Source organism: Neovison vison, chromosome 1 (genome assembly GCF_020171115.1).
Source record: "Neovison vison isolate M4711 chromosome 1, ASM_NN_V1, whole genome shotgun sequence".
Classification (NCBI taxonomy): Eukaryota; Metazoa; Chordata; class Mammalia; order Carnivora; family Mustelidae; genus Neogale; species Neogale vison.
In genome coordinates, this window is record NC_058091.1 from 58189106 (window position 1) to 58208998 (window position 19893).

Consider the following 19893-nt stretch of genomic DNA (forward strand, 5'->3'; position numbering starts at 1 on the left):
TTAACACTCCCCTCAATGAAATGGACAGATCATGCAAGCAAAAGATCAACATGGAAATAAAGGCCTTAAATGACACACTGGACCAGATGGACATCACAGATATATTCAGAACATTTCATCCTAAAGCAACACAATACACATTCTTCTCTGGTGCACATGGAACATTCTCCAGAATAGATCACATCCTGGGTCCTAAATCAGGTCTCAACCGGTATCAAAAGATTGGGATCATTCCCTGCATATTTTCAGACCACAGTGCTCTAAAGCTAGAACTCAAACACAAGAGGAAATTTGGAAAGAACCCCAATACATGGAGACTAAACAGCATCCTTCTATAAAGAATGAATGGGTCAACCAGGAAATTAAAGAATTGAAAAAATTCATGGAAACAAATGATAATGAAAACACAATGGTTCAAAATCTGTGGGACACTGCAAAGGCAGTCCTGAGAGGAAAATGTATAGGGGTACAAGCTTTTCTCAAGACAGGGTCTCAAGACCCTTCTTGAGACAAGAAAGGTCTCAAGTACACAACCTAACCCTATACCTAAAGGACCTGGAGAAAGAACAAGAAAGAAACCCTAAACCCAGCAGGAGAAGAGAAATCATAAAGATCAGAGCAGAAATCAATGAAATAGAAACCAATAAGATAATAGAGCAAATCAACGAAACTAGGAGGTGGTTCTTTGAAAGAATTAATAAGATTGATAAACCCCTGGCCAAACTTATCAAAAATAAAAGAGAAAGGACCCAAATAAATAAAATCATGAATGAAAGAGGAGCGATCACAGCTAACACCAAAGAAATACAGACAATTATAAGAACATACTATGAGCAACTCTATGCCAACAAATTTGACAATCTGGAAGAAATGGATGCATTCCTGGAGACATAAAAACTACCACAACTGAACCAGGAAGAATAGAAAGCCTGAAAAGACCCATAACCAGTAAGGAGATTGAAACAGTCATCAAAAATCTCCAAACAGGGGCACCTGGGTGGCTCAGTGTGTTAAAGCCTATGCCTTCGGCTCAGGTCATGATCTCAGGGTCCTGGGATCGAGCCCCACATCAGGCTCTCTGCTCAGTGGGGAACCTGCTTCGCATCCTCTCTCTCTGCCTACTTGTGATATCTCCCTATGAAATAAATAAATAATTTTTTTTAAAAAATCTCCAAACAAACCAAAGCCCAGGGCCAGACAGCTTCCCAGGGGAATTCTACCAAACATTTAAAGAAGAACTAATTCCTATTCTCCTGAAACTGTTCCAAAAAATAGAAATGGAAGGAAAACTTCCAAACTCATTTTATGAGGCCAGCATCACCTTGATCCCAAAACCAGGCGAGGATCCCACCAAAAAAGAGAACTACAGACCAATATCCTTGATGAACACAGATGCAAAAATTCTTACCAAAATACTAGCCAATAGGATTCAACAGTACATTCAAAGGATTATTTACCACAACCAAGTGGGATTTAATCCAGGGTTGCAAGGTTGGTTCAACATCTGCAAATCAATTAATGTGATACAACACATTAATAAAAGAAAGAACAAGAACCATATGATAGTCTCAATAGATGCTGAAAAAGCATTGGACAAAGTACAGCATCCCTTCCTGATCAAAACTCTTCAAAGTGTAGGGATAGAGGGCACATACCTCAATATTATCAAAGCCATTTAGGAAAAACCCACCGCAAATATCATTCTCAATGGAGAAAAACTGAAAGCTTTTCCACTAAGGTCAGGAACACGGCAGGGATGTCCATTATCACCACTGCTATTCAACATAGTACTAGAAGTCCTAGCCTCAGCAATCAGACAACAAAAGGAAATTAAAGGCATTCAAATCAGCAAAGGAGAAGTCAAACTATCACTCTTCACAGATGATATGATACTATATGTGGAAAACCCAAAAGACTCCACCCCAAAACTGCTAAAACTTGTACAGGAATTCAGTAAAGTGTCAGGATAAAAAAATCAATGCACAGAAATCAGTTGCATTTCTTTACACCAAGATAGAAGAAAGAGAAATTAAGGAGTCAATGCCATTTACAATTGCACCCAAAACCATAAGATACCTAGGAATAAACCTAACCAAAGAGGCAAAGAATCTATACTCAGAAAACTATAAAGTACTCATGAAAGAAATTGAGGAAGACACAAAGAAATGGAAAAATGTTCCATGCTCCTGGATTGGAAGAACAAATATTGTGAAAATATCTATGCTACCTAAAGCAAACTACACATTTAATGCAATTCCTATCAAAATACCATCCATTTTTTTCAAAGAAATGGAACAAATAATCCTAAAATTTATATGGAACCAGAAAAGACCTTGAATAGCCAAAGGAATATTGAAAAAGAAAGCCAAAGCTGGTGGCATCACAATTCTGGACTTCAAGCTCTATTAAAAAGCTATCATCATCAAGACAGCATGGTACTGGGACAAAAACAGACACATAGATCAATGGAACAGAATAGAGAGCCCAGAAATAGACCCTAACTCTATGGTCAACTAATCTTCGACAAAGCAGGAAAGAATGTCCAATGGAAAAAAGACAGCCTCTTCAATAAATGGTGTTGGGAAAATTGGACAGCCACATGCAGAAAAATGAAATTGGACCATTTCCTTACACCACACAGGAAAATAGACTCAATGGATGAAGGACCTCAATGTGAGAAAGGAATCCATCAAAATCCTTGAGGAGAACACAGGCAGCAACCTCTTCGACCTCTGCCGCAGCAACATCTTCCTGGGAACACCACCAAAGGCAAGGGAAGCAAGGGCAAAAATGAACTATTGGGATTTCATCAAGATCAAAAGTTTTTGCACAGCTAAGGAAACAGTTAACAAAACCAAAAGATGACTGACAGAATGGGAGAAGATATTTGCAAACGACATATCAGATAAAGGGCTAGTGTCCAAAAATCTATAAAGAACTTCGCAAACTCATCACCCAAAGAACAAATAATCCAATCAAGAAATGAGCAGAAGACATGAAAAGACATTTCTGCAAAGAAGACATCCAAATGCCCAATGGACACATGACTCAACATCTCTCAGTATTACAGAAATATAAATCAAAACCACAGTGAGATACCACCTCACACCAGTCAAAATGGTTAAAACTAAAAAGTCAGGAAATGACAGGTGTAGGCAGGATGCAGAGAAAGGGGAACCCTCTTAAACTGTTGGTGGGAATGCAAGCTGGTGCAGCCACTCTGAAAAACAGCACGGAGGTTCCTCAAAAAGTTGAGAACAGAGCTACCCTATGAACCAGCATTCACACTACTGGGTATTTACCCTAAAAATACAAATGTAGTGATCCGAAAGGGCACGTGCACCCAAATGTTTATAGCAGCAATGTCCATAATAGCCAAACTATGGAAAGAACCTAGATGTCCATCAACAGATGAATGGATAAAGAAGAGGTGGTATATATATACAATGGAATACTATGCATCCATCAAAAGAAATGAAATCTTGCCATTTGGGACGATGTGGATGGAACTAGAGGGTATCATGCTTAGTGAAATAAGTCATTTGGAGAAAGGCAACTATCATATGATCTCCCTGATATGAGGAAGTGGAGAAGCAACATGGGGGGGTTAAGGGGGTAGGAGAAGAATAAATGAAACAAGATGGGATTGGGAGGGAGACAAACCATAAGTGACTCTTAATCTCACAAAACAAACTGAGGGTTGCTGGGGGGAGGGGGGTGGGGAAAGGGGGGTGGGGTTATGGACATTGGGGAGGGTATGTGCTATAGTGAGTGCTGTGAAGTGTGTAAACCTGGTGATTCACAGACCTGTACCCCTGCGGATAAAAATATATTATGTTTATAAAAAATTAAATTTTTTTTTAAAAAAAGCTTAGAGATCAAGATATGAGCCATAAGTTTCAATGCCCTGCACATTCTGACTGATTTTAGTAAATGTTCCAAAGCACAATACTTTATTTTTCTCTGTCTCTATTTATTACCCAGTAATTCTATGAATTTGGAAAAAGTCCTTAGATATATCAAAACAAAATAATAATTTATAAATAAAACACCCTCTATAGGAAGAGAAAGGGAGGTTGCCATATATTCATTGTTAGTATAAGAGGGACAGAAAACTACTGTGCAATTTAAATCATCACTATTTCCATGAAATAATTAACAGTGGCATAACCAAAGACTAATAACAATAACCTTTAATAATTAGCATAAACATCATGATATCTAACATTGATTATTTTAAGTATAGTTATAGAGTCAAATATCCATGTTTCATCTCACATAATAATCACAAAAACCATATAAGGTGGAAATTATAATGCTGTCCATTTTATGTGTGAGTAAATTGAGGTTTAAAGAGCATTTAAGTGACCTCACCAATGCCATCCCCCTATTAGTCAAAATTATTACTTAGGCCATCATATGCTAGTATGCCATTATTATTAGAATATTATAAATATTATCTACATGATTATTCATTGCATAAAAATTAAATATAGAATCATTAAAATATAACAAATGACGTCCATTTACTAAGATCTTAATGTATATATTTCTATGGATATCACAAATAGTCTACTGCTTAACAGAGACATTTTTAACTCTTTCTAGTTAACTATCTTTTCAAAAGAAAAAAATAACATGTATGCTAATGAAATGAATTCACTTGAAGCAAAACATTATTGTGACACACAGAAAACAGGATTTATGATTCTAATCAAAGCTGTATCGGCTTTTATATAATTAAAGGAGAAAAGACTTCACTGTTCAACTCTCCCCGAAACTTACCATCAACGTACTGCACCAATCCTCCGTCCACGTGCGGACCCGGCTCCAGCCGGCGTTAAGCACACAGAGCCGCTCCTCTAAAACAGGCTCACTGCCCTCAATCAAGTTCTTCAGGGCAGCACTGCTCTCAGTGATGGCATTTAAATCAGCTTTTCTCTTTTCCAGGTCCTTCAGAATATTCTAAAAAAGAAAAATACCAAGACCCACTTGATCTTTCCAAACATTATAAAAGGTTTTTGTTTTTCTTTTTGTTTCAAGATTTTACTTAAATCCAAGTTAGTTAACACATTAAAACACATAAAAATACATAAAACACAAAAAACACATAAATTCAAGTTAGTTAACACAGGTGTATTAGTTTCAGGGGTAAAATTCAGTGATTCAGCACTTGCAGATAACACCCAGTTTGCACAACTTTAATTTTTTAAAAACTTTTCTTCTACATATGCGTAGTAGTCCATGACTCTCTTAGATAATTCACAATATGTCAGAGGTTTCCAAAACTCCACAACCAATTCACATGTTGAGAGTTAACTTCCTAAGAAAAACTAAAATATTTAATTATGCAAATACAAAAAAGTAACAAATTCGGTTGTGAAAAGGTAATCATTTCATTAATTTTTCATTAATTTTAAGTACAAATGCTACTTATTACACACAAACACCAAGTATCTTCATCATAGCTTTAGACATAACCAATTTTATGTTCAGTAACTATAACCTGGCAAAGCAGAACTATCCCAGAAGTTATAATTCTCAAAATTTTATAATGAATTTATCTTCTGGGCCACTACAGGAAACTACTAATGTGTGTTACATTTATTTGGAAGGATAATACCCTGTACTAGGTGCCTTAATATATAATCTGTTGTATTAGTATTATAAAAAATATTTCATCTTAGCTAAATCACAGGAGAACTAGCATGTCTAAGCTGTAGTCATATAGTTGCCATATGCAAAGATAATACTCTGGGTGGTATAATGATAACTTGATTTGTACATTCATAAGGTTTGACCAGGCAAGACGTGTACTCAGAGAAATACAGCAAAAATGCTGGATTCCAAAATTAAAACTACAAAGTTCTAAAATCAAAAAGTAACATGAGCATATCTACCCCACTGCTATTGTACCTTTTTTAGCCAACATTTAAACAAATCATTTCCAAGAGCTCATTTATATTTAATCTCACATCATTAAATTACATTTTGGAAGGCATAAAAATTACAAATTCCCAGATGAGTCAAGGTTTAAACATTCACTTGGCCATATCAAATACTGGTATATTTATAAAGGCACTAAAATGTTTCTTCTAAATGTTCTTCTCCAGAAGGGAGTTTAAAAAAAAAAAAAAAAAAAAAAAAAAAAAAAAAAAAAAAAAACCACAGCCAAGCTCTTTGCAGTAAAGAGTTTCTATCTACCTTCACAGGGAATGTACTGATTGACTAGAACAGTCTTTTTAAGAACTTTATAAAATAGGGGCCCTTGGGTGGCTTAGATGGTTAAGCGTCTGCCTTCAGCTCAGGTCATGAACTCTGGTCCTGGGATCGAGCCCCACATCAGGCTCCCAGCCCATTGGGGAGCCTGATTCTCCCTCTGCCTCTCCCTCTGCTTGTGCTTTGTCTCTCTCTTTCTCTCTCAAATGAGTAAATAAAATCTTAAAAAAAAAAAAAAACTATATAAAATAGGGGCACCTGGGAGGCTCAGTCCGTTAAACATCTGCCTTCAGTTCAAGTCATGATCCCAGGACCCTGTGACTGAGTCCTGTGTTGGACTCCCTGCTCAGTAGGGAGTCTGCTTTCCTTCTCCTTCTACCCCTTCCCACTGCTTCTGGGTGCATGTACACGTGCGCATGCGCGTGTTCTCTCTCTCAAATAAATAAAGTATTTTTAAAAAGAACCATACGAAACAATTAACTACAAGTAATTAAATGTAAACAGTGCACACAACTATCTACACTAATAGACTGTATTGCAAAGAAAATGACTATATTGAAAATAATATTTAAGCTACTGAATAAAAATGCTATTAAAGTTCAGGGATGAAAATGCTATTTAAATTTTTACATTCAAAAAATTTTACATAATTTTTAAGTGCAAATACATTAAAATGTTGTGAAATATGAATGTCTCTTAAATCTGAAAACAACACTGAAAAAGTGGGTGATTATGTTCCATACTGATGTTTCATTTGATTATTCTAATGAAGAGAATGTGCTGTGAATTCGTAATTTGTATTTACCATCTTCATTATTTCAAACCTGAAATAAGATTAAATGGGAATTTTTAAATGAATAGTACCAGAAGAGACAATCTTACATTGTTTTAAAAGTCTTTACCTTAAAAAATAATCAGAATCAACTAACTGAATGGAATTGATGTGAGTACACAAATAGATGATTAAAAATTAAATATGTGAAAATCATATCGCCGATGTACAAGCTGTCATTAGTATAAAAGAGAAAAAGCATACTTTTATATACCTATAAAAACAAATATGTAGGAATAAACAACTTTGCATACATACATAATGTTTTTGAAGGAAAAAACCAAAGCATTATGTAGTAATATAAAAAAATTGGAAAGAAAAAGGAAATATACCATTTACTAAGAAGACTTATAACAAAGATATTGATTCTCCTCAAAACAAATTTATAAATTTATGAAAATTCAAACCAAATTTTCTAAGAGAATTTTTAAAATAATTTAAGACTAGCATATTTTAAGATTATATGAGTACACACACACACACAAAACAGAAACATAAAGACGGAATCTGTTAACTACATGTTGAAATATATTATGAAGCCATAATATATTTAAACAGTTGAAGAACAGTTACAGTTAAACAGTTGAAGAACAATTCAGAGGGTCGGGTAAGTGAAGTGGAAAACAGAGAAAAGCAACAGGTAAAAAGAATATATGAATTTAGCATGTCAAATCAGAAAGGAAAAAATAATTAATAAATAGTGCTGAGATAAATAGTTAACTGTTGGCCCAAAAGGATTAAAACATTAAAGGTAAAAGATGAAACTACAAAAGAGCTAGAAGAAAATGTAAGTAAAGAATTATATAACCTTGGAGTTGGACTTTCTAAGAAGCACCAAAGACAGAAACAATGAAGAAAAAGATAAATTTTATTCTTTAAAAAATATACAATATGGTGGTTTTAAAAAATACAGAACATAAAAGGAAACTCTTTTACAGAGGCAAGGAAACAAAAAAAAAAAAAAAAAAAAAAAGGAAAAGAAAAATGAAACAACCCACAACACACTAAGCATTTATTATTGGGGTAGGTAAAGAGCTCTAAATTAAAAGACCAGAACGGTCAAAACTACAAAAAGGTCGTTTTTCCTTAAGTAGGCTCCATGCCCAGTGTGGAGCCCAATGTGGGTTTTAACTCACAACCCTGAGATCAACACCTGCGCGGAGATCAAGAGTCAGACCCTTAACGGACAGCCATCCAAGGCAGTTTTGTAAAAAGAGCTACAATGGCCTCTAAACTTTGGAAAATGTTGCAATTAAATAACCAAAACATGATATTTGCCTACCTTTGAGCAAGCAGGAATTCTCACTCACAGTTGATGGGTATAACATTTCCAAAGGCAATTTTATAATGTGTATAAGAATTTTAAATGGATATATCCCTTGAACAATATTTTTAAGTCTAAGAATTTATCCTCAAGAAATAATCATGAATATATGCTAAGATTTAGCTTCAAGTATATTCATCACAGCATTTTTTACAATAGTGGAAACTGGTAATAATTTAAATGGATATGAATAGAGGAATGGCTTAATTTTAAAAAACCAATAAAATACTACACTTCTCCAATGTGTGATACAAAACCTCTGTAGGTAAAGAAAAATATTAAAGATAAAAGATAACAGTTTTTAAGACAAGGTTAAGAAACATTAGACACAATATAATTATTTTTAAACGCTTCTATCTGTTCATGTTTATATGTGCCTATAAAAAACAAACAAAAACAGTGTATTCTTTGAGTAGAAATGATTTTTGCTTCTGTCTTTTTTCATTACACTGTACAAATGTCATTCAATTAGCTTACATGACTTAAGTTATTAATAAGAAAATAATGGCTTTCAAACTGTATTGTAAAAGAAGATATTATTTTCTTGAAAAACTTAAACAAAAAGAAAGTTTGATGTCTTTGCTTTGCTTTCTTTGCTTTTTTTTTAATTAAATTTATTTATTTTCAGCATAACAGTATTCATTATTTTTTCACCACACCCAGTGCTCCATGCAATCCATGCCCTCTATAATACCCACCACCTGGTACTCCAACCTCCCACCCCCCCACCATTTCAAACCCCTCAGATTGTTTTTCAGAGTCCATAGTCTCTCATGGTTCACCTCCCCTTCCAATTTCCCCCAACTCCCTTCTCCTCTCTAACTCGCCATGTCCTCCATACTATTTGTTATGCTCTACAAATAAGTGATACCATATGATAATTGACTCTCTCTGCTTGACTTATTTCACTCAGCATAATCTCTTCTAGTCCCGTCCATGTTGCTACAAAAGTTGGGTATTCATCCTTTCTGATGGAGGCATAATACTCCATAGTGTATAGGGACCACATCTTCCTTATCCATTCGTCCGTTGAAGGGCATCTTGGTTCTTTCCATAGTTTGGCGACCGTGGCCATTGCTGCTATAAACATTGGGGTACAGATGGCCCTTCTTTTCACGACATCTGTATCTTTGCAGGAGTGCAATTGCAGGGTCATAGGGAAGTTCTATTTTTAATTTCTTGAGGAATCTCCACACTGTTCTCCAAAGAGGCTGCACCAACCTGCATTCCCACCAACAGTGTAAGAGGGTTCCCCTTTCTCCACATCCCCTCCAACACATGTTGTTTCCTGTCTTGTTAATTTTGGCCATTCTAACTGGTGTAAGGTGATATCTCAATGTGGTTTTAATTTGAATCTCCCTGAGGGCTAGTGATGATGAACATTTTTTCATGTGTCTGATAGCCATTTATATGTCTTCACTGGAGAAGTGTCTGTTCATATCTTCTGCCCATTTTTTTATGTGATTGCCAGGACCTGACGGATTCCCTGGGGAATTCTACCAAACTTTCAAAAAAGAAATAACACCTATTCTCCTGAAGCTGTTTCAAAAAATTGAAGCAGAAGGAAAACTTCCAGACTCTTTCTATGAAGCCAGCATTACCCTGATCCCCAAAACAGGCAAAGACCCTACCAAAAAGGAGAATTTCAGACCAATATCACTGATGAATATGGATACTAAGATTCTCAACAAGATCCTAGCAAACAGGATCCAACAGCACATTAAAAAGATTATCCACCATGACCAGGTGGGATTCATCCCTGGCCTACCAGGATGGTTCAAATTCGCAAATCAATCAATGTGATACAACAAATTAATATGAGAAGAGAGAAGAACCACATGGTCCTCTCAATTGATGCAGAAAAAGCATTTGACAAAATCCAGCATCTGTTCCTAATTAAAACGCTTCAAAGTATAGGGATAGAGGGAACATTCCTGAACTTCATCAAATCTATCTATGAAAGACCCACAGCAAATATCATCCTCAATGGGAAAACGCTTGCAGCCTTCCCGTTGAGATCAGGGACAAGACAAGGATGCCCACTTTCACCACTCTTGTTCAACATAGTATTAGAAATCCTAGCAACAGCAATCAGACAACAAAAAGAAATAAAAGGTATCCAAATTGGCAATGAAGAAGTCAAACTCTCTCTCTTCGCAGATGACATGATTCTTTATATGGAAAACCCAAAAGACTCCACCCCCAAACTACTAGAACTCATACAGCATTTCAGCAACGTGGCAGGATACAAAGTCAATGTGCAGAAATCAGTGGCTTTCTTATACACTAACAATGAAAATACAGAAAGAGAAATTAGAGAATCGATTCCATTTACTATAGCACCAAGAACCATAAGATACCTGGGAATAAACCTAACCAAAGAGGTAAAGGATCTGTAATTGAGGAACTACAGAACACTCATGAAGGAAATTGAAGAAGACACAAAAAGATGGAAGACCATTCCATGCTCTTGGATCAGAAGAATAAACATTGTTAAAAAAGTCTATACTGTCTAGAGCAAACTATACTTTTAATGCCATTCCAATCAAAATTCCACCAGTATTCTTCAAAGAGCTGGAGCAAATAATCCAGAAATTTGTATGGAATCAGAAGAGACCCTGAATCGCTAAGGAAATGTTGAAAAACAAAAATAAAACTGGGGGCATCACGTTACCTGATTTCAAGCTTTATTAAAAGCTGTGGTCACCAAGACAGCATGGTACTGGCATAAAAACAGACACATAGACCAGTGGAACAGAGTAGAGAGCCCAGATATGGACCCTCAACTCTATGGTCAATTAATCTTCGACAAAACAGGAAAAAAATATACAGTGGAAAACGACAGTCTCTTCAATAAATGGTGCAGGGAAAACTGGACAGCTATATGTAGAAGAATGAAATTCAACCATTCTCTTACACCGTACACTAAGATAAACTCAAAATGGATAAAAGACCTCAACGTGAGACAGGAATCCATCAGAATCCTAGAGGAGAACATAGGCAGTAATCTCTTCGATATCAGCCACAGCAACTTCTTTCAAGATAGGTCTCCAAAGGCAAAGGAAACAAAAGCAAAAATAAACTTTTGGGACTTCATCAAAATCAAAAGCTTCTGCACAGCAAAGGAAACAGTCAAAAAAACAAAGAGGCAACCCACGGAATGGGAGAAGATATTTGCAAATGACAGTACAGATAAAAGGTTGATATCCAGGATCTATAATGAACTCCTCAAACTCAACACACACAAAACAGGCAATCATATAAAAAAAATGGGCAGAAGATATGAATAGACACTTTGCTTTGCTTTTATCAGCAAATTCCAATGTTCCCCTTTTCCTTCCTGCATCCCTTTTTCCATCTTCTTGTTACATCACACAGTCCATGACCTAATTAAACTTTTCATGAGCTATTGTAATGCCTTATATCTTGACTCTCATTCAACTGTTACCCCTACAAAGTGTTCAAATTAAGAAATGGTTGCATCATACATGACCTCACAGGACCTGCTCTCGACTCCCTACAAGCAAACACCTGTAGATGTCAACAGTGATATTTGTGGCTTTATATAAATTTCCCTCACAGTATTAGTCATTTGTATTCGGCACTTATCTGTATTACACATGCTTCTTTCTTAGGAAGTACATTTAGGGAAGAAGAATGCCTTTGCTTAAAAGAAAAAAAAAATGACTTTGTGTTCCATTAATCTTTTGTCCACCTCAAAAGAATCAGCAAATCTACTCTCTAATCTCTGATGTCGAAATAACTACAGAGTTACAGAAAACTCTTGGATCTTTTATTGATTTTTTTTTTTGAAAATTCTGTTCCTATGCGCTTTACACCAGTTCACTTGCAATATAAAGATTAGTTACATGTGTAAAAGTTATTACAGAAGAATTAATACTCGGCCCAATACGCTGTGAAAAACCAATACTCAAAAACTATCACCAGCTGTGAAGGTAGTGATTAGAATGTTTTACGTACCACACAGGCACAATGATCCATGTGAGTTTAATGGTTTTGGAATCAAGATAAAAATATCTTCTTAAAATTGTTGTCTTTTATTTTTTTAAAGGTTTTATTTATTTATTTGACAGACAGAGATCACAAGTAGGCAGAGAGGCAGGCAGAGAGAGAGGAAGGGAAGCAGGCTCCCTGCTGAGCAGAGAGCTTGATGCAGGGCTTGATCCCAGGACCCTGGGATCATGACCTGAGCCAGAGGCAGAGGCTTTAACCCACTGAGCCACCCAGTTGTTGTCTTTTAAAATAGTCTTTTCTTTTTTCTTAAGACAGAGAAGTGGAAAAAATAATGGAAAAAAAAAGAAAATGCTGTATTTAACATGAAATGGAGATAAAGGACATCCTGAACAAAATGCCACAGGAGACCCTGGCATAATACTGGCAGGTAACCTGAGTTACAACTTACTTTAGCCCAGGAGATTTCTATATCCAAGTCCCCACTCAAGCCTCTGGACGTGGATTTCTGTACCAATTCAGCTTCAGTAACAGAAAGCCATTCAGAGAGAGAAGCAGTCTCTTTCTTCATTTTTCGGGCCAACTGTGATGCTCTTTCCAGGTCCTGTTTTCCCTCTGTCACCTAAAAGGAGGAAGAGAGAGGGAGGGAGGTAGAGAGAGGGTGAGAAGAAGGGAAGGAGGGTGAAAGGGAGGGAAGGGAAAGAGAGAAAGAGGGAGAGAAGGGAGAGAGAAAGGGAAAGGAAGAGGGAAAAGAACATGAAAAGAATAAATTCAAATAATAACCAAAGATCCAAACTATTAATACTTAACCCCCAAGACATATATAACCTTTCACTCTCCCACCTGGAATCACTCCATTCTTATATTTCTACAAGGGGACAACATACTGCAGAGGTTAAGTGTCAGACAACCCTGGGTTACTTTCTAAGTGACCTTGGTAGAGGCATAGCCCTCAAAAGGTTGGTATTTATGTATCAAATAAGAAAGATACATACACAGAGGGCTTGGCACAGTCCTTGTAACAAAGTTAAGGAATCAGTAAATGGTATATTTTCTCTTTTGAATGGAAGATGCCTTACAATCCTCTCAAGAAAGAATTCTGTTTAAAAAACACACACATTGGGGTGCCTGAGTGGCTCAGTGGGTTAAGCCTCTGCCTTTGGCTCTGGTCATGATCTCGGGGTCCTGGAATCGAGCCCCGCATTGGGTTCTCTGCTCAGCGGGAAGCCTGCTTCCTCCTCTCTCCCTTCCTGCCTTTCTGCCTGCTTGTGAACTCTGTCAAATAAATAAAATCTTAAACACACACACACACACACACACACTAGATTCTAGAAATTTGAGGGGGAAAGAGTATGATTTTCACAATTATGTTTTACCATTAACTACTTAATTTAAAATAAATAAATGCCTATGCAGCATAAACCTTTAGTATCATTTTGTTTTTGTAGCTGATGGAAAGCAAAATGAACTGAACAAACATTTATGAGGCTCTTAACATAACTCCCATACCATGCTGAAGAATCCTACCCATGCTATGCAGTAAGATCCACAGCTCCTGTGAGAAGCAGGTCGGGGCAGTGACACTTAAAGGGGCTAAAACTATGATCAGGGGGACATGGTCACTGAATTGAGCTTGGTTTGACCCTTTTACGTTACGTGATGGTACTATCATTCATTATCTAAAGCTGAGACAGCATTTTTAAGGGTATCACAAAACAATACATAAATAAAAATGTGTTCTTCCTTTTACGTGCACATATGCAGAGATAATTCTCATTATAAGCAGCAGAGTGATAAGTCATGTATGGGATAAGATTTTTCTTAGATGATAGAAAAACTGAATTTTCTTAATAAATAATGTGGAATTGCATTTCTTTTTTCTGGCCCCCTAGGTTCCATTTTACTGTTTCATACCTCAAGGATTGATTATTATTAAATTCCTTCTTAAAAGTGAAATATTTTTCTCTACAGAGTTTAATTAGAATTCATGACTTTAAATTAATAGCCCCTCAATGCAGACTTCAGGAGACAAATACATGAATTATATTAAAAGATATTAGGCATTCAGAGGACCTCATCTGATTTTGACATGCCCAGGCAGTTACACAAGCATCATAAAACTTAATGCTACCAAAGGTTTGCATATACCCGGAAGAAAATAATCTACAGCTTAACTTAACCACTCCTTCTTCTCAGTCTGCATTTTGAGATGCAGTCCATTCTAAACCAGGCAGTATCAACTTGGAGAGATTTTACCTAACCATTTATCCTTTCTCCCTCTTAGATATTCAACCATTCCCTCTTCACAGGATGATCCCCATCAGCTACGAAATATACTCAAGTCTTGGGGCACCTGGGTGGCTCCGTCAGTTAAGCATCTGCCTTTCCCTCAAGTCACGATCTCCAGGTCCTGGGATGGAGCCCCACAGGGGGCGGGAGGGGGGGCGCCCCTGCTCAGCAGGGAATCTGCTTCTCCCTCTCCCTCTGCCCCTGTCCCCTGTTCATGCTCTCTCTCTTCTCTCAAGTAAATAAATAAAATCTAAAATATATGTATACTCAAGTCTCTTATAGTTTTAAAAAAACTGCCTTCTTTGGCTACATCTCCCCTAAGACCTTCCTCTCTCCTATCTCGCCCTTACCTATCCTCTAAAGCATTTTCTTACCTTCCCCACATTTCTTACCTTCTCCCATCCTGTCTTCTGCCCCATTACTCCACAGAAATTGTCTTTGCTGATCTCAATAAGGACTTCAAGGGCAACAGATGTAAATGGGCATCTTTAAGTGGACATCATTTTTAATGTTCAGTAATTCAAAAACAGTGCCTACACCCATCTCAAAATACCTTTTTCCATTGGCTTCCCAGCCCCAGCACTCTCCTGGTGTGCTAACACTTCTTGCTACTAACTGTTGTTTCATTTACGTATATTTTGTTTTTTCCATGTGGTTTTTTAGGGTGTACAATGTGATCATTTTAAGTACTTATACAGAGTGAGATGATTACAACTTAATCAATGCATCCATCATCTCCCATAGTTATCTTTTTTTGGGGGGGGGTAGTGAAAACACATCTATCCTCTCAGCAGATTTCAAGTATACAATTACAGAAAACAGTATGGGGGCCCCTTAAAACGTTAAAAATAGGGTGCCTGGGTGGCTCAGTGAGTTAAGCCTCTGCCTTTGGCTCAGGTCATGATCTCAGGATCCTGGGACTGAGTCCCACATTGGGCTCTCTGCTTGGCAGGGAGCCTGCTTCCTCCTCTCTCTCTGCCTGCCTCTCTGCCTACTTGTGATCTCTCTCTGTCAAATAAACAAATAAAATCTTTTAAAAAAACCACACACTTTAAGAATAAAACTATTATATGATCTAGTAATGCTACTTTGGTGTATATATCCCAAGGAAATGAAATCAGTGCTTAGAAAAGATATCTGATGCCTATGTTCATGGCAGCATTACACATGATAGCCAAGATGTGGAAACCACTTAAATGTCCACCAATGAACAGATAAATAAAATGTGGTACAGCTATACTTAAGTTTCTTTTGCAGACACAGCTTCCTCAAATTTCTTACTAAATGATCTAGTTCCTTAAGACTTTGTTCAGGCCTTTTTTTTTTTTTTTACTTAAAAATTATTTTAATTTTTTCCAGTTTTATTGAGATATAGCACTGTATAAGTTTAAGGTATACAGCACAATGACTTTGCTCACATAGATTACAAAATGATTACCACAATAACTTAACACATCCATCATTTCATACAGATACCAAAAAAATGGTTTAAAAAATGGTTTTTCAAACATCCATCATTTCATACAGATACAAAAAAAAAAATGGTGAAGAGAACTCATGCGATTTACCCTCCTCCCCACTTCTCTACATACAAATACAGTGATGTTAGCTGTAGGCAGCACGTTGTACATTATAACCCTAGGGCTTACGTACCTTGTGACTGTGAGTTTGTTATTTTTTATCACCTTCATCCAATTCCTAGACCCACGAGTCCCCCACCTCTAGTAGCCATAAATCTGATCTCTTTTTATGTGAGCTGGTTGTTGCTCTTTTAGAGATTTCACATAAATATGAGTCATACATTATTTGTCTTTCTCTGTCTGACTTATCTCACTTAATACAATGCCCTCGTTGTGCTAAATGAGATGTACCATATATAGTACATATATACACATCTTCCATATCCATTCTTCTATCAGAGGACACTTGGGCTGCTTCCATGCCTTGGCAACTCTAAACAGAGCTACTATGAACATAACGGTGCCAATATCTCTTCAACATAATATTTTTCTTTAAGATTTTATTTTATTTATTTGTTAGAGTGAGAGAGAGAGAGCATAGGCAGGCAGGCAGAGAGGCAGGCAGAGGCAGAGGAAGAAGCAGGCCCCCCACGGAGCAAGGAGCCTGATGCGGGACTTGATCCCAGGACACTGGAATCACAACCTGAGCCGAAAGCAGCCACTTAACCGACTGAGCCATCCAGGCGTCTTTCTTCGATATAATATTTTTGTTTCTGTCAGATATACACCCAGAAGTAGAATTACTGGATCATACTACAGTTCTATTTTTAATTTGTTGAGGAACCTCACCACTCTCTTCCACAGAAGTTGCACCAATTTACAATCCTACCAACAGTGCACAGCCTGTTCTTCACATCCTCGCGGGCATTATCTCTTCCTATTGAATAGGTGTGACGTAGTATCTCATTGTGGTTTCAATCTGCACTTCCCCAGTGATCGGTCATGCTTGAGTACCTACTCATGTATCTGTTGATCATTCGTATATCTTCCTTGGTACAATGTCTATTCAGGTCCTCTGCTCATTTTTAATTGGATTATTTGGGGTTTTTTGCTATTGAGTTGTATGGATTCTTTATATATTTTTGATATTAACTCATTATCATATATATAATTTACAAATATTTTTTCCCCATTCTGCAGGTTGTCTTTCCATTTTGTTGATGATTTCTTTGGCCGTGCAAGAGCTCTTTAGTTTGATGTAGTCCCACTCATTTATTTTTTATTTTGTGGCCTATATAGGTTTTTCTTTTCTCATTGTATCTTCTCCCTAGACAATCTCATCATCACTGAAAACTTTAATTACTGTCTGTATGCAGATGACTCATAAAATTCCTAGCTTCAGCCCAAATATAGTCTCCAGACTTGAATAACTTTGTGAGCACCCGACATATTCAAGTCACTCTCACAAAGGCACTTAACATGTGAACATGCCCAATCCATACTTAGGACTTTTCCATGTTTCCGCCTTTCCTTCCAGTGCCCACTCCCACTCATGGCACCATGATCTTCCACGTAACCAAGCCAGAAACCCAGAGGTCATGGATCATCTCCTACCGTACTCCCACATCTTGATCCATCAACAACTCTTACTCACTCCACTTCTTCAATGTGTCTGAAACCATCTGCTCCTCATGCCATCCCCACCGCTCCACCATCATTCCTGCCACCATCATTTCTCACTAAGAACACAATGACTTCCTAACTGCTCTCTTCACATCCACTGCTGCCCTTCTCCAGCTCATCCCGCAAACTGCAGTGAGTGATCATTGAAAAAGCCAATGCATGAGCTTATTACCTCCCTGCTAAAATCTGCAATAACTTCTTAAACCTCTTAAGATTAAAATCCTTATCACACACCCAGACACTAGTATGCTCTGGTCTCATCCCTTTCCCCAATACCATGTTCCCCACACTTGCTCTCTCTGCATTAGTCACACAAATGTACCATGCTGCCTCTTGCCACAGGGCTTTTCCACATGCTCTCCCAGCAACCTTAAAGGCTGCTCTCCCACTGCTTTCACCCAGGCTATTCCTACTCATCCTTCAGATTTCAGTTTACATACCGTTTCCTGAAGGAAATGTAACCCCAGGTACATTCCTATAACCCCTGTCTGGGCCAAATCCTCCTTGACATATACTCTTAAAGCACCACATACATTCCTTCTTAACACTTCAGACTGCTAATGTGATGGTACTTCGTAAGACTACCTGATTAATGTTTTCTTCTCTCACAACCCTAAATTCTATTAGACAAAGAGACAATTTATGTTTTTGTGTGCCACTCAATCTCTACTGCCTATATGCTTCCTGTTAAACAGTTCCATCTCAATTGTGTTGAATGAGAAAATGACTTAACACTAAAACCACAGACACAACTGGAGAATTGACATTAAAATGGCAACACCATTCCCATCTAAAAAATGCCAGCTGATGAATAAATACAGTAATATTTGAGAAATAACTTCAGCTGTATAATAATACCAAGAAGCTCTACACTGTGTTCCAGATGTGCCATGTATCATAATGATATAAAATGTATCAGATTAGCAATCTTCTCTTGCTTTAGTGAGGAGGTCAAAATTGTCCAGGAAATGTTTGTATCGCTTATTCTTATTGATCTAAAGATGATAACAAAATTCCAGCTAGTTTTCTCTGGGTCTGTGCACCAACTTAGGTACTATTTAACAACCCAAAAGGGATCTAAAATATTATCTAACACAGCTCTCCAATATTGCCAAGAAGATATCACTTTAAACACTTTTGTTGTAGTCTTGCTTTGTTTTGCTTTCCTGGTTTCAATGCAGCGTTCTCACAAGAGAAGACATTCAACCTTCTGAATACAGTCATTCATAATATATGGCCAAAAGTTCTTTTGCAGATTCACTCAGATGCCCAAATAGATGTTTCTTAAAAGGACTTCAGATCCTGCTAGATTAATGTGAACTTCCTGTCACTTACCATTTATTAGAGTCCCAGTGTTTTAATATTTCTCAGTAGACTACTCAATTTAGAAATCCCGGGACCAGTAACTTGAGTTTATACAGGGGCTATCACTGGGAAAGTTTCCTTAGAATAACTTCTGAAAAGGGACCAGCCATTGAAAATACAAAAATGAGGGACGCCTGGGTGGCGCAGTTGGTTGGACGACTGCCTTCGGCTCAGGGTGTGATCCTGGAGTCCCGGGATCGAGTCCCACATCGGGCTCCCAGCTCCATGGGGAGTCTGCTTTGCTCTCTGACCTTCTCCTCGCTCATGCTCTCTCTCACACTCTCTCTCTCTCAAATAAATAAATAAAATCTTTAAAAAAAAAATACAAAAATGAGTCTGGATTAAATACTAAAAGTAAATTTCTCTACAATTCATCATTGTGATAGTAATATATAGCTGTAAAGAAATATAATAAAAAATACTGAAAGAATTGAAAGCACTATTATTAGTGCCCCAAAATTCAAACATGCATTCTTCTAGGAGCAAGATTTTAAAATGCATAAACAAGAGAGACGCAGGGGAGCCGGGGGCTTGTCCTTACCTGGGCACCCAAGTCATTGTAGAGAATCTTCAGAGAAGTCAGCTGTTCATCCATCCCCTTGGGATTGTCTGTTTGTTGCTTCTGGACAATGTGCCTTCCTGTTTTGATTACAGTCTCCACTTCCAGCTTGACTTCACTCAACGTTTTATAGAGTTTCTTTAAAAGAAAGCAAGGCACATTTTACATACTGTGGTGAAAAGTTGCTAAT

The 19893-nt window shown here is 37.2% G+C and overlaps 1 protein-coding gene across 7 annotated transcripts in view; it reads right to left on the reverse strand.

Moving 5' to 3' along the window:
- Positions 1 to 19893, reverse strand: part of UTRN (utrophin) — a 510470-nt gene that overhangs the window by 297906 nt on the left and 192671 nt on the right. For all 7 annotated transcript variants that reach the window (XM_044247155.1, XM_044247163.1, XM_044247172.1 and 4 more), the window contains 3 exons: positions 19686 to 19841; positions 12799 to 12969; positions 4786 to 4965 (listed from right to left, as the gene is read on the reverse strand). In XM_044247155.1, the coding sequence (XP_044103090.1) occupies positions 4786 to 4965; positions 12799 to 12969; positions 19686 to 19841 (507 nt within the window). The remainder of the gene's footprint in view (positions 1 to 4785; positions 4966 to 12798; positions 12970 to 19685; positions 19842 to 19893) is intronic.